Source organism: Oryzias latipes, chromosome 19 (genome assembly GCF_002234675.1).
Source record: "Oryzias latipes chromosome 19, ASM223467v1".
NCBI lineage: Eukaryota > Metazoa > Chordata > Actinopteri > Beloniformes > Adrianichthyidae > Oryzias > Oryzias latipes.
Window position 1 is genome coordinate 6832982 of NC_019877.2, and position 14570 is coordinate 6847551.

Below are 14570 nucleotides of genomic sequence, written 5' to 3' on the forward strand. Positions count from 1 at the left end.
TTTTTTTATGTCTTAAAAGACATTTGTTGTTAATTTTTTTTAACCTTTCAAGTATCTCAATGATTCTTTTCAAATAAACCTAACATATTTGGAAAGTTTTGTCTTTTTTCAGTATTGTTCTGTCACCCATTCATTTTTAAATGCACAAAATGTACAAATATTTGTTAATGGCGATCATTTCTTTGATGTAACATTGTGTCTTGATAATAAATATAATATTAGATCACCTGTTTGTTTGCTTTTTTAAATGATGCCATATATTTAAAATAAATGCACTAATATTTGCTCTACCAACACTGACCATCTTCTTTTAAGGCTGTGGTACCTCTGAGTAGGATGTAGGGGAGAAGACAGGAAATTGTTCTCATTTCTGCATCCATAGGATAACACGGTGGAAGTGGTGTTATGGTTTGGGGTAGCATCTTCATCATTGCACACAAAAGGTTGTTATAATCAGAAATGCAATCTCGGATTGATTAAAAGATCACAACTGTAAGTTTAAATGTCAGTCTAATTGAATGTTTACTGCATCATGCGGGCATTATCTTTTAATTGCATGCACGTCCATCTATTTTCTAAACGCTCTTCATTCTCATTTGAGGTCACCCTCACAGATAAGGGACAATGTGTAGTCAACAGTTCACCCTTGAAGCATGTCTGTCAGGAGGGGGAAAGCGGACTGCCTGGAGAAAACCCAAGCATGCACAGGAAACATGCAAACTCCACACAGAAATGACGAAGGTGGATTTAAACCAGCGCCTTCTAGCTATGAGGTGAGAATGCTATCCACTACACCACCATGCTGCACAAAAATTGCACAATTACAACAAAATAAAAAGTAAAGTGTGACAGATCTATGATCTTAAATTGACTAATAGTCAAACAAGGATGTTTCTTGGCATGATGTTGCAGCAGCTAATCTCCTCATCCACCCTAGAATTTTGCATCAATTCTGGGAAATCAAAAATGTTAAAGTCCCTCTCCAAGCATCTGAAAAGGTGTTCCTTGTGGTTTTTTTAATTAGGATTATGCCCTTTTTAGCTGAACAAATGGCAAAATCTGTCATTTAGTGGGACATAGTTTCTGCAAAGTGACAGTAGTGCGTTAGAAATTCACCCCTTAGTTTGATTTGAATTTTGATTTGAAATAGTTTATTTCAAGCAATCAAATAGGAATAATACACAAAAACAATACAATCATCAGTTATACATTCATACAATAACTAATCAAACTTAGGATAATTAGACATATAAATAAATATTGTGGGCGGGACCGTTGCCACAGAGAAACCCCGTTCCCCTCCCCATCGTGGATCAGGACAAGGAGCTTCTTGCCTGCCTAGAGTATTTTTTATGTGACAAATTCAGTCTATTTCAAACAGAACTTCTTCGTCTGCTCCTGATTCAAAACCATTTGAATAAAGAAATACTCAGGAATATTTTACACATGTCCTCCATCATCAGAAACACGCTCAAATTAAAAACTTTAGGGCTTGATAGACCAAATAGGTCTAAGGATTTAGTGTAGCTGTGTTTGTTTTTCCAGCATTTACTCGGTGGTAAATGTGTGTCTGCTATACTGCTTAGAATGAGTTAACAAATTTATCACAATGCTCCGTAAATTGGTTTTATTCTTCCTAAAGGACATTTGTCGCAGGAAGCAGCGAATGCAGTTTATTCCTAGAACAATAATGTTTGAGTTTGCCTCTTTGGTGGACAAACAGACCCTTCTCTGTTAGAAAAGCTGTTGGTGCTGAGTTCATTCACTGACAGAGTCCCAAAATAAAAATCCTTTGTTCATCTGTTTCATCAGGCTGGGCCTTTCATAGAGACAGAAGTAAAGGAGAACTACTAAGTACTTTGCTTTTATGGAAATTGTACATAAATTTCTACTTAATTGCTTGAAATAAACCATTTCAATAACGGTATTTATTTGAATGCTGTTTCCTGTTGTATTTTGATTTACCAGTTGTGTCTTTTATTTCTTTCTTCCACATTGTTGTATCCCTTATGGTGTGGTTTGCTACGCTGCGTGATACAGGAGCTGTTAAGAAATCCAGTTTAAAGGAAGAAGTTAGACTGGATCTGCCATAAATCCATAAAAAGAGCAGAATAAAATCAGGGATGAAGAAACAGATGACAAAAGTCATATGAAGGAATTATAAGTTAAACTTTAGTGATCAAAAATTATGCAGAATGTCCCACCCATTCAAATTTCTCTGGAAATGTTCCATTCTGCACAAAATAATTTGCCTTTTTAGAGTTCATTTATCTTCACCACGCTGGTTGTATTCCAATTTCCTCTCAAGCTATTTCCCAAAAAAACTTTACTTCTCCTATTCTTGATTCTATAAGTATTTTTAACAATAATATTTCAGCTGAGCCTAAAATGCTGAAAGCAATACAAAAAAACTCTAATTTACTGTTCTGTATGCTGATTAAATTTGACGTCAAGCTTTTTTTTTTTTGTTGCATGTTGACACATTTTTTGACTTTACATAAAACTCCGACCACCCCATGACTGATGATTGAAACTGTGTGATCAAAATAAAATGCTTCAGAAAACAATTGGACAAAAGTTTAACTATGACAGTAAAATTCTTTTGAAATATTGCCCGTTTATGGGGCAACTTGGCATTTCAACAGACCTGAACTGACCCATCTGTTGGAAATGGTAATCATAAAAAAAGCAGGGTGCATGACATTGGATTCATACACAGAAGCAGTAACTTTATATGTTTTTTTTATTGACAGTTCCATTCTGGGCTGAAAACTGATTCTTTATTTGATACAGTGGCCAGGGAGGAGTGGCTAAACATTGAAACGACCAATGGAGGAGAACTTCCTCTTACAATAAGAGATTTAAGCCGCCAAAGCCTCTTTCCCCCACTTTTCAAAGCTTTAAGCGTGGACTTTTATTCATCTGCGTTTCGACTTCGTTTCTTCCAAAAATGGATCAAAGGTTTTTAGTCTTTTGTGTCCTTGGGATTGTTGCTCTTTGTGGTAAGTAGTTTTCTCAAAGTCACTGTGAAGGAAACGTTCATGTGATGGTTTAAAATTTTGACTTCAAAGAAATTACAGCTCATATTACAAAAAATAATTACAAGAGTTAATTTTTTTTTAGAACTTTTCATGTTTTTTGTGCTCCTTGTAGTACTGAAAATATGAAATAACCTTTTTGTTATATTAGAATCAAAAGTCGCTTGTTAAAACTGGGTGCTCAATTCATTTTGTCTTAAAACGTTTTATAGTAAAATAAAATAAAAACGGCCAATACCTCAAAAAAAAAACAGCTTGAGTGACTTTTAAGATCTGACCTGTTCTTTGGGGCGGCCATGGTGCAGCGGTAGGGCGGTCGACCCATGATTGTAAAATTGCAGGTTCAATTTCCGCCTTGCATGTGAGTCAAAGTGTCCTTGGGCAAGACACTGAACCCCCAACTTGCCTGTGGTGGGAGGTTGGCGTCAGTGTGTGAATGTGTGTGTGTGAATGGGTCTGTGACTGTAAAGCACTTCAGGCCTTGTAGGTAGAAAAGCGCTATATGAATACACACCGTTAGGAAATCTATTGACGACTGCTTGGATTTTTACTTTTTGAAAACAAAAATGTTAATTTTTTAAGTTTTATGTGACTGAAACCTACTTGAGACTGATAGTAAACCTCATGCGTAGTTCAAACTGACATTATTTGAGGGTCGTCCCTCTTTTTTACTTTTAGTCCTGCAATCAGTTTTGGATATTTCCATGTAAAAACCTATGGATAACAATATTTGCCTTTTATCAGCTAATCAAGGAATTTTAAAGTATCCACTTGTTTTTTTAGTCAATCTTTTACCTTTTGGCAATTTACAAATGGTAACTATATTCATAGACAAAGACACAAAAGCTTTTTAAAAGGCTCATCAATCTATAATGTTGATGAGATTGGCAAAGCTTTTACGCACACACAAAAAAATATTTAAAATTATTTTTAGTTCCTAATAAAAATGGTTATGAAAAGCAAAATAATGCCTGCAACAATTTGCATCCTCTGCTGTAAGTAACAGTGCTATAGTGAGGATTTATTGCAAATTTTCATCCATATGCAAAAACTGTTTCTAAAACAGCAAAATTAACATGAAAAGTAATAATGATGAACAGATATTAAACTTATACTCAAAATAGTAATAAAATGTATACTGAATTAAATTAATTTGAGAACTGAGAAAAATTAAGTGGATTGTCAAAATTCAGAGTAAAAATAAAGAAGTGCTAACAACAGGCCTGAAAATTCTTCAAGTAACACCCAAGAACAACATCAGTCTAATCTGGATCTTAAAAGTCAAAATAATCCTACAAACGTCGGCAACACCACTGTTATTCTCAGCAATGTCAACTGTAAACAACTAAAGTTGCTCAACAAAGAAGAGCAAAGTAAAAAAAATATGTGTACTGGAGCAATATTATGAAAAGTTTAAAGAACAAACAGAGACAAAGTAAAAGGTGGGGAAAATGTGGAAGGGAGAAATAAGATGTATATTTCCAAATAAAATGTAGCTGATAATTCATATTTATTGAAGGAAAATTCTAAATAAGCTTAATATTATTGATTTTAAAAGCTAGATCTGCTGAACGAAAGCAGGAATGAGTTTCAAAAGACAGCAATTTCTTATGTCCTGTTTCGATTATCAAGTTAGAAAAAGTCAGTAGAGAAGGAATTTGTAAAGAAAGCTCAGAATTTCACCTTTACTGTTTTTTTAGCGGCTTTTATAAATGTAATTTTTATGCTTGTTTGTTTTTAAGTTTGAAAGCTAATTTTATGACAGCTTGTAACCTGAACAGATGAACGAAACAAGAGGGGCAAGATTTAATGGGTGACCCCTTTTTTTTATATACAGTGATCCCTTGATTATCGCGGGGGTTACGTTCCAAATAGAACCCGTGATAAGCAAAACCCGTGAAGTAGAAACCTTTATTTTTTTACAATTATTATACAATGAAATTCACTATTATACATTGAAAAGAAAGAACAAACCATTTAACAGGCTAAATCAATTGTTTTTTTAACAAATAAAAGTACTTTAGAAACGTTTTTTCAACAAATAACTTCTGTAGTGTGCTGTCAAATAATAATTTCAATCATCGATAAGAACAGAAGGCTTTAAATTGCGGAGATTAGCCCCGCCCACCGCGACCCGAGTGGATTAAACGGAAGAAAATTTAAAATGATTATGAAAAAAATAAAAAAGTACAGTGGGACAGATAGTGACTCCGGTCTTCTTTTTCACTGCTCTTCATACTGAGCCGCTGCATCCTCTGCAGCGTTTTTTCCTTCTGAAGCCCGCGGTGCAGCTGCAGGTGTGTTTGTTCGGGAGAGGAACATAGTGATAGGCAGTTGTTGTCGCTCTTTTTTCTTCTTTGCTAAAGATCCTTATACACCGACATGCCACCATCGATTATGTTGGAGAACTGTAATGAACGGCTCATCAAAGGGTCCCATTCTTGAGCTACTCGCTGAGTGACTTTTTAGCCAATCAGAATGCAGAACACAATGCACAATCCAAATCCGTGAAGTAGCGAAACCGTGAAAAGTAAACCGTGATATAGCAAGGGATCACTGTATAACAATTGAAAATAAATTCAGGCATGAAGGGGTTAAACATATTTTTCTACTAGCTGTAACATTGCTGCTGCAGTTTGAACTGCAAAAAAACACAAAGCATCTTTTTAAACCAACCAACGAAAAACGTGAAAAATAGAGAAAGAAGCAACCAACGTATTAGATGAAAAGCAGAGACACATTCAGAAATGTAAAGACAGAAGCTGGATCACAATTAAGGACAACAGTCAAGCCTAATTACAAGTATTTAAAGCCACAAAACCGCAATTTTGAAACAACTGAAGTAATTGCAGACGACCCAATGCTACTTACTAGAATCCCTGAGTACAGAGACCTTAACAACAGAAATTTCAATTCTACAGCTACAGCAGAAAACACATCTACAACAGGAAGCCCAACTACAACAGAAAGCTCAGCTACAACAGGAAACACATCTACAACAGGAAGCCCAACTACAACAGAAAGCTCAGCTACAACAGGAAACACATCTACAACAGGAAGCCCAACTACAACAGAAAGCTCAGCTACAACAGGAAGCCCAACTACAACAGGAAGCCCAATTACAACAGAAAGTTCAACTACACCAGGAAGTCCAGCTATACCAGAAAGCCCAGCTACACCAGAAAGCCCAGCTACACCAGGAAGTTCAACTACACCAGGAAGCCCAGCTACAACAGAAAGCTCAACTACACCAGGAAGCGCAGCTACACCAGGAAGCCCAGCTACAACAGAAAGCCCAGCTACACCAGGAAGCACAGTGGAAACCGGAAACGCCACTGCAAGCGAAGGACCTTCCCCTGTCACAAGCAGTCCAGGTACATTCTCCTCTGCCCACCGAGGACAGAGACATTCTTCCTGAATGGAAATATGATTGGGTTTCAGAGCCACCAGTTTGTTGTGTGTTTGTTTTCAGATCCCTGTAATCCAAACCCATGTAAAGGAAGAAGCACCTGTGAGGCTCGTGCTAATCTGACCTTTGTGTGTCTCTGTCTGCCGGGCGATTCCTACAATGCAGCTACTGAAACTTGTCAGAAGGGTAAATACTCATATACGTACCAACACATGTCAATAAATAAATGCTGTTTATTACGCAACAATGTATAAATGTGCGTATTATTTGTCATTGTGTGCATTTTAGATGTAAGCAATGTGACAAAAATGTGAACAATTTCCAAGTTCATCTTATAAACTCTGGTGTAATTGTTTGTGGCTACATTTTCCATAATATCCTTTTCTTCCATGCAGCTAAAGTTTTTCCTGGTATCCTAAACTTCAATAAAATACCATTTCGAGAAAATATGAAGGACAAGAAGTCAAAAGACTTTAAAGAAGCCTCTGACAAAATTGTTGAACAAGTGAGCTATTTTCTTTTTCATATTTGACCTACCAGTAAAAGCATAACTTGGGAAACACTGACTGTATTTTCCAAAAATGCTAAAATACATTTATCCTTAATTTACAGATGAATAATACATTATCTGGAGACGGTAGCTACCTTGGATGTTTAGTTTTGGAAATCAGGTACATTAGTTTCCCCATAGTTTTAACACTACATAATTGTGGAGTAAAAAATGTCAATTAAATCTAGTTTTCCCTCTTGTAGGAAAAAGGCAACGAAAAGGACTGAAGTTGATGGAATTGAAGCAACTGTAGACTTAATTTTCAACACAGATTCAAAAGTCACAGAGCAGAATATTAAAGAGACAATTACGAACTGTAAAGAATGCGAAATGGAGTTTACTGGTAAGCTTAACACTTCTATCTATTTAATAGTAATTCTTTTTTAGTTTTTCTGTTCATTTCTGATGCATGACATGCAGATTTGTTTTGTACATGTTTTGTACTCATACATCTGTTACTTCTTTACGTTTTCCATGTAAACTCAGAGATTATGTTCATCCTTCTTCAATGTGTTTTTTTCATCATGCCAGTTCCACCTCCACTGCTAAAAAATGGGACATAATTCATTAATGTATTCATTTCATATAATTATGGTCCATTTGAATCTTTTAAGCATTGTGGATAAAGGTCGTGTCACACAGCCACTATGTACATTTTGCGCATATTGCACAGATGAAAATTGGACATACGTGAGAAAAAGTGAGAAAAATTTTGGTCTTTAAATTCTTCACAGATGTATCATGAATGAAACACGTTAAAACCACGAAAGAAGTACGAATAAACCACACAAAGAACATAAACCGTGCAAGATAAGTGCACTGTTTATATGCAATTACTCAGTGATTTGTGCATTAATTACATAATTTTAACCTGATACGTATGTTGTTTAAGTGATATAAAAGTAATACATTGGTACATGTGTGAAAAGTCCATCATAAATATGTGGAAAGCCTCAAATTTGTGTATGCATCATCCAAAAATCATGCACAATTGCATAATGTTTACGTAATAATGGCATAAATATTATGTAAAATTTGCATAGACTCCATAATTCTCAACAGACCAAACATTTTCAACAGCCCTAAACCGAATTCAAGTAAAGATCCAAAACCCACGAAGGACATATGCGCACCTCAATGAATGATGAACGCAAGAAACACTTAAGAATTATCACGCATGTATGATGAAAGACAGAAATTTCATACATTGAAAATGTGCTAAATGTACGTATAGTGACTGTGAGACACTGCCTTTAAAGATAAGACCTTAAACACTTTAAGCTGGCACAGAGCCATTTCTTTTACATTTCTTTACTTTTTTTAAATATATTTTTAGAAATTTTGACTTTTTCAGTTCCTTTTCTGATCTCTTTGTCCTCTTTTCTTTCAATCACAGCCACAAAGCTGTGTGAGAATAATCCTTGTGATGAAACCTCGACAACATGCAACGCCTCAGAAGGAGATTTTACCTGCAAGTGCAAAGACGGCTTCATAGCATCAGAATTGTCAAACAGAGTGTGTTTAGGTAAGAAGAATTTAAGGAGCCCAAAGAAAGATAAATTCCTTCAGTGATGAAAGGGATGTTAAATCTTAAAAGTTGCCCATTTATTCATTTATTTATTAGCATGTCCTCCTGGGAAGAAAAGTGAGAAGTCTACATGTGTAGAGTGAGTACTATTCAATACAATTTAAATAAGTCAATTTAAAAAAAGGAGGGAATGTCAAATTTGAGTTTTTAATAAAAATTCATCTTTGTTATCTTTTTCAGTTGCGGATTTGGTTACACTGGTATCAACTGTAATGAAAGTAAGTAAAAGATTATCGGCCACAGGAATAAAAAATATGTGGTTACAATAATGACGTTTTTTAAGTTTTATTTTGGTTTTTGATGTCACAAGATCTTATCAGGGAGGATGTTTTTCCCACATATTTAGATTTCTTACATTTTCTCTGCTTGTTAGAATGGCTGCTGATCCTGGTGATCGTTGGCTCCGTGCTTGGAGGACTGCTGCTCATCTCCCTCATCTCTCTGACCGTCATATCTTCAAAGTGAGTCCTCCCTACCCAGGCTTCAATCAAGCTCCAGTTTTCAGCCTTCATGCAACAAAAACACACAAGTTTTATTCCCATAGATACTCAAAGAAAAGCTCCGAGTATGAAGATGAGGATACCGTCAAGCCGCATGTCAGCAATTTTTCATCCAAGGCACCAATTGGAGGAAACAACATAAATAAGGATTATACATCTCAGACAAATGGCTCATTCGGGATACCTCGGATCCCGCGGGCCATAACCACCAGCACCCTGGACAACAGGAGCAACATGGAGATGATTCCAAGCAACAGCCGGCAAAACCTGATTTCTTCAAACTCTGTGAGTTTTTTATCTGCTCAGAACTCATTTTATGTCGATCAGATTTCACCCACAATTCTCCTTATTTTCGTTTTTTGTTTGTTTGTTTTAGTGGCTAAAGGAGGAGCAAGACATTCCATACTCTCGGCCCGCCAACCTCTACGCTCAGGTTCGACCTCAGAGCAACCCCTACAACCAGAACCAAGCTAGCTACAACCCGTACGCTCAGAGCCAAGGCCACTCCAACCCTTACTACAAAGAGTCAAATGACAGGTTCAATTAGAGCCGAATCACTGGAGTAAAAAGGAGCACTATTTCATCATCACTACAATGCCTTCAGTTCACCAGCTAGGAGCTGTCATTAATCATGTCTTTTTATCATGTGAACACTCTATATGTGTGGTAGAAATTTTCTGTTAATTTAATTAAAGCCTTTTTAAACATCTATAAAGACTTTAAAAAATGACCCAAACTCTCAAATAAAGGGTCTTTGTGTGTCTAAATATAATTTTTGTAAAAATGTTTGTCACACTGAAATTTACTTGGTGTTCTGTTGATTGAAGCTAAAAAAATGTTTTTTATTAATCTCTTCAAGGATTAAAAGGATTTTTGTCATTGAAAACAATGTTTGTCTCATTTTCTTAAGTTTTTCTTTGTTACCATTGTCTAAATCAGCAAAATAAATAATAAATTTTTTTCTTTTGTTTACTGTAACAATGCTCTCTGAGTTTAATAACATACAGTAATAAATCTTGTTAATTTTGCTTTCAGACAATGCCACATTTGTAAAAAGAAGTGCATTTGTAAAAGCTAAAAAGAGCGTAAAGTGTGATTCATCCACATGAAAAGTGTGGAGTAGACCCAGAGAATGTTATGCTGATTAATAAACCTAAAGCTAATTAGAAATGACTCTTCATTGACTGTACTTTCCTCATTCTTACTACCATTGTTCGCATTGTGCAGTATATGCAATGTGTCTTCAAACCACCAGGGGGCTCCAGAGCAGCAGCATCCGGATTTAGAGAACGATTCCTTTCTTCTTCTACGGGCTACATGTCAAAAGTGCACCTAATCCATAAAATAGGATGCTACCGCATAAAAAGCTATCATAACAAGTTTTTGTGGCTGACTTAGCTCAAAATTTATCACATGCAGCCTTAGGGTGCCTAGTAAAGCTACAATTTGGCAGAAACAAACAAGCACAAGAAGAAGTTGGAGAAAGATTTGAAGCCAAGGTAAAACATGTTTGTTTGTTTTTTTGGTTTGTGAGAAAACACGAGGCTTGTAGCTTTAAATCAGAAAAAAAACAACTGTTTGCATGCCAACTTATGTAGTCAGCCAATAAATTTGAGCAAGCTAATTTAGGATTGTCCTGACCTAATTAGACAGCACTTGGTTCAAACCTGTCTGCAATATATAGGATTTATATTTAATATACTTGTTCCCACTTTTTTATTTTTTAAATTAAATTATTTATTATTTATTTAAATTATTAGAGTCAATGTTACTTCACTGTTCTTTGTACGTTTCAGGCATAGAAAAAGCTGGAATAAGTTTAAAAAAAACGTATTCCAGCTAGTTTTAAAGAGACTCTTGTCTAAACCTGTGAGTTGACACTTTCCATTGATTTGTCTTTTCACGTGATAAATATTATCTTTCAAAAACAAAAACACATAAATATTTGAGCAAAATGTCATTGAAATTATCTGTTTTCATGTTTTAGATATCTTTTAAAAACAAAATATACCCCAGGGGCCTGTTTCAGAAAGGAGGTTCAACAACTCTGAATTTTCTGTTTCAGAGAAGCTGATCCGAGTTATGTCAATCAACTCTGAGTGGACTGATTCGGAGGTGAGCGTGCGCACCGCGACTATAAGAAGCCATTATCAATAGAGCGCAGATATCACGAGTCACCATGGCAACCGTGAAAAAAAGAGGTCTGCGTATTTTTCGCCAGCTGAACTTGACGTGCTGCTGCAGAGTTACAGTGAATATGAGCACATATTCCAGAAGAAAAGCAACACTGCTGCATCTGCAAAACAGAGACAGTTAGCGTGGAAAACATAGCTGCTCAAGTTAATGCCTAAGTTTGCATTTAAATCATTGTTATAAAATATTGACTGTAATAATTTTTTAAATAGCGTACGGTGTGAAATAAAAAATGGGGATATTTAGGAGTACTTTTGAAGTGTTATTCCTGGTGTAAATGCATGAAATGCTGCATAGTGTACAGAACCAATCTGGGGGGGGAAAATGCATTTAACGTCAGTAATGTTTAGAGGACTTTTTTGTTAACCTTCCCCTCTTGCAAACGTTGGTCATTTTAATATTAATACATGCAATTGTGTTTTTCAAAGTGAACTTTTGTCTACTGTTGAACCTTTCGCTGCGCGAAGACTTCTCCTTTCTTTTCTCTCGTCTTTCCGACCGTCCGTGGTCAGAGGCGCAGGGGAGATTTCCTTCAGGGCCGAAGGGAATTCTCCTTCGGGGTTCACTTCCCGTTGGAAACCCTCAACCTCCAGAGCGGATTAAGAACGACTCCAAAACAGTTATTCTGGGAATGACACCTTCTCTTTATTTAACTAAGTGCTCCGTCCTCCGAACACACAATATATACCACGCACACACCTCCGCTCCGTACTCCCCCCCCCCCCCATCTGCACCTGCACTCGCCCCTCCCCTTCTCTCTCGTGGATCGCACCCCGCTCAGCACACACACGCTGCAACACTACCCTTGTATTGATCAAGTGGTATAGGTTTGGGATTAAGAAAGTAAGCAGTGCTAGAAAATTGTGTTTCCTAAAAGTAATTGTTAAATTAATCTAATTCAATGTCCCTGATTTCATTTTCATGTAGATGCAATCCTGCAGGAATTAAAAGAACATGGCAGCAGCTAAAAGTGAAAAAAAAAAATCGAGTCTTTTCAAAATCCTCGTAAATGTAATTCTCCACAAATTAATGCAGCCTCCTCGTCTATTGGGTCCTCCAAAAAAGAACAAGCCATTCTTGTCACTTAGACCGTCTCTGTGTGACGGACATTTGGGCAATGAAGGTTAAAGCGAAAAATACCGCTTCGTCTTTAAAAAGGGGAGGGGACCAGCATAAACTTTAAGTTTGGAGAATAAAACCTGCTCCCGACCAGGTTAAGTTCACAGCATAAGTAACCATGGATACTGACTCCGAGTAAAAGTTACCTCTCTTTCAGAAACGGGTTTGACTTACTCTGCTTTCTCTGGTTTAACAAACCTCCCATTCTGAAACGGAAAACCCAGGGTTTCCCTGATTTCAGGGTTAATGCACTCAGAGTTTACACTTAACCTCCTTTCTGAAACAGGCCCCAGGTCAATAAAGGTAATACTTTCACAGAAAGGATGCACCTGTCCTTCCTTAGAAAGACCACTAGAGGGCGGTACAGTTGTCCAAAAGGCTGTATGGGTGAATAACACTGGTACACCATGACAAACAAGTAAATAAATTAAAGTGCTTTATTTTTTTTATTTTTATTAAATGTTCAAAAGTGTATTTTGGTAAGAATAGCCTATGTTTAACATTTTGAGTCTTCCTTGAGTTTGTCTTACCATCTTGTCTAGTTGGGGCTTTTTAAATGTTTAGAAATATCTGAGTCGTTTAAATCTGTACCCTTAACAAATACCTAGATCAGTTATTATTCACCTACAAAAATATTAAAAAATGAAGGCATAACTATGTACAAAAACGTCCACCTAGAAGTGTGTTTTTTTTATACATAGTTATGCCTTTATTTTTTCAAAGCTTGTCTGTTGACAATGTATGAAAAGCAGAATGTTCAAGGTTCTTAATAAAAATGTGTTCAATAGATGTTAACACACCTTACAGCTATGGGGATGACTTGTAGACCTGCTTTTTGTTCCACCAGTGTCTGGGATCAGATATGACATATTTAGGAGTCTGTAACCTTCAGCTCTGAAAGTAGGAGCCACAACGTCTTACTTTTAGAAAGAAGAAAAAAAAACACAGATTTTTATTTAAATTAAATTTATGTTAGTGTTACTATTATGATAAATAAAAATGTAATTTTTTTTGCATAAATAAAACAAAAAAATAAAAAGAAAATAACATTTTTTTTCAAAATTAGATGTTCAAATGAAGTTCTTTCAAAATAAAAGACACCCTGTTCATTTCAGTGCAGCAAATGTAGTAGAAAGTGTAAAGTCAGCAGTGATTTAAAAAATTGTGATAGATCTCAACCACAAATTTCTTTAGTTTACTTTAAAATCTTTTACTTTACTGCATGCTTACCTTTTACTTTACAGTTACTTTTTAAAAATTCTAAGCTTTTTATCTTCCTTAACTGGAGAGTTATGATGGAGGGTTAAAAAGACCTATAGACCTCTGATCTTTAGGTCTCTATCATATACATAGAACCAGCTGCTGGTATTTTGTGTGAAATGCCAGCAAATAAAAAAAAAACTCCTATGTGAATTGATTTTTGAAATCATAACGTCCTTCATGTTTCAATTTGAATCTTTTTTTCTGAATTTGTAGTTTTTTTGTTCTCAGTTGCATTCTTCCTTTTTGTTATTTGCACTTTTTAAAATTAGACCTACTATGTTTTTCTTGGTAAAACATTTGTAAGCAAAATTTTCTAAGCAAAACAAAATAAATTATATATATACTGTATATATTTAGTTAATTTCAGAATCAGATCTTTTGTCGAATTGTAGATTTAAGTTTCCTCAGTGAGGTATGGACTTTACAAACAGCAGGAAATAGTGCTGACACATTTATGCTTAAAGGTTCCTGGTATAAATCTCTAAATTTATGTTTAAGTTTCCCAAAAAGCATCTCTAAAACAGGCTTTTCCGATTTCCTAAATGAGATTTTTTTGTTTTAGTATTCAGGTGACCAGTTCTATCAATTCTCTTTACCTCTTGTCACAGAAACTGAATTTACTGCAAACTGTTTATAAAATATTTTTTTCATGCTCCCATGTAACCTTTTTTACATGTCACTAAATCTCAACACGTTCACTGATGTCTCCTTTCCTGTACAGAAAACATGCCGTTGTTCTACCGCCTGCACGTTATGCAAAGCCATTAGCTGCTAATAAAGTTAATTTTTAATTTGTGTTGGCCTTTTCCTGTTTCTGCTACGAAGCTGTAAACCAAAAGTGCTGTGACAGGGTGCTGTAAAAAATGCAATAAAGTGCTCAGCAGGAGCTGCAGATCATCAGTTTTTCGGA

At 35.7% G+C, this 14570-nt stretch overlaps 1 protein-coding gene across 1 annotated transcript; it reads left to right on the top strand.

Annotated features, from left to right (window-relative positions):
* Window positions 1-2873: 2873 nt before the first annotated feature.
* LOC105356538 (mucin-13) lies at window positions 2874-10251 on the top strand. Its single transcript, XM_011487990.3, has 12 exons — window positions 2874-3002; window positions 5960-6412; window positions 6511-6633; window positions 6843-6952; window positions 7060-7118; window positions 7201-7340; window positions 8394-8522; window positions 8622-8664; window positions 8766-8803; window positions 8959-9046; window positions 9130-9370; window positions 9462-10251. The coding sequence occupies exons 1-12, from the start codon at window positions 2951-2953 to the stop codon at window positions 9630-9632; spliced, it is 1647 nt and encodes a 548-aa protein (XP_011486292.1). The 5' UTR covers window positions 2874-2950; the 3' UTR covers window positions 9633-10251.
* The last annotated feature ends 4319 nt before the right edge of the window (window positions 10252-14570 follow it).

Bases quoted from the DNA above. Each gene is read 5' to 3' on its own strand.
- LOC105356538 (XM_011487990.3), top strand. From the start codon at position 2,951: ATGGATCAAAGGTTTTTAGTCTTTTGTGTCCTTGGGATTGTTGCTCTT. The intron at 8,804-8,958 runs GTAAGTAAAAGA...TCTGCTTGTTAG, and splicing joins TGGTATCAACTGTAATGAAA to AATGGCTGCTGATCCTGGTG. The intron at 9,047-9,129 runs GTGAGTCCTCCC...TTATTCCCATAG, and splicing joins CTGACCGTCATATCTTCAAA to ATACTCAAAGAAAAGCTCCG.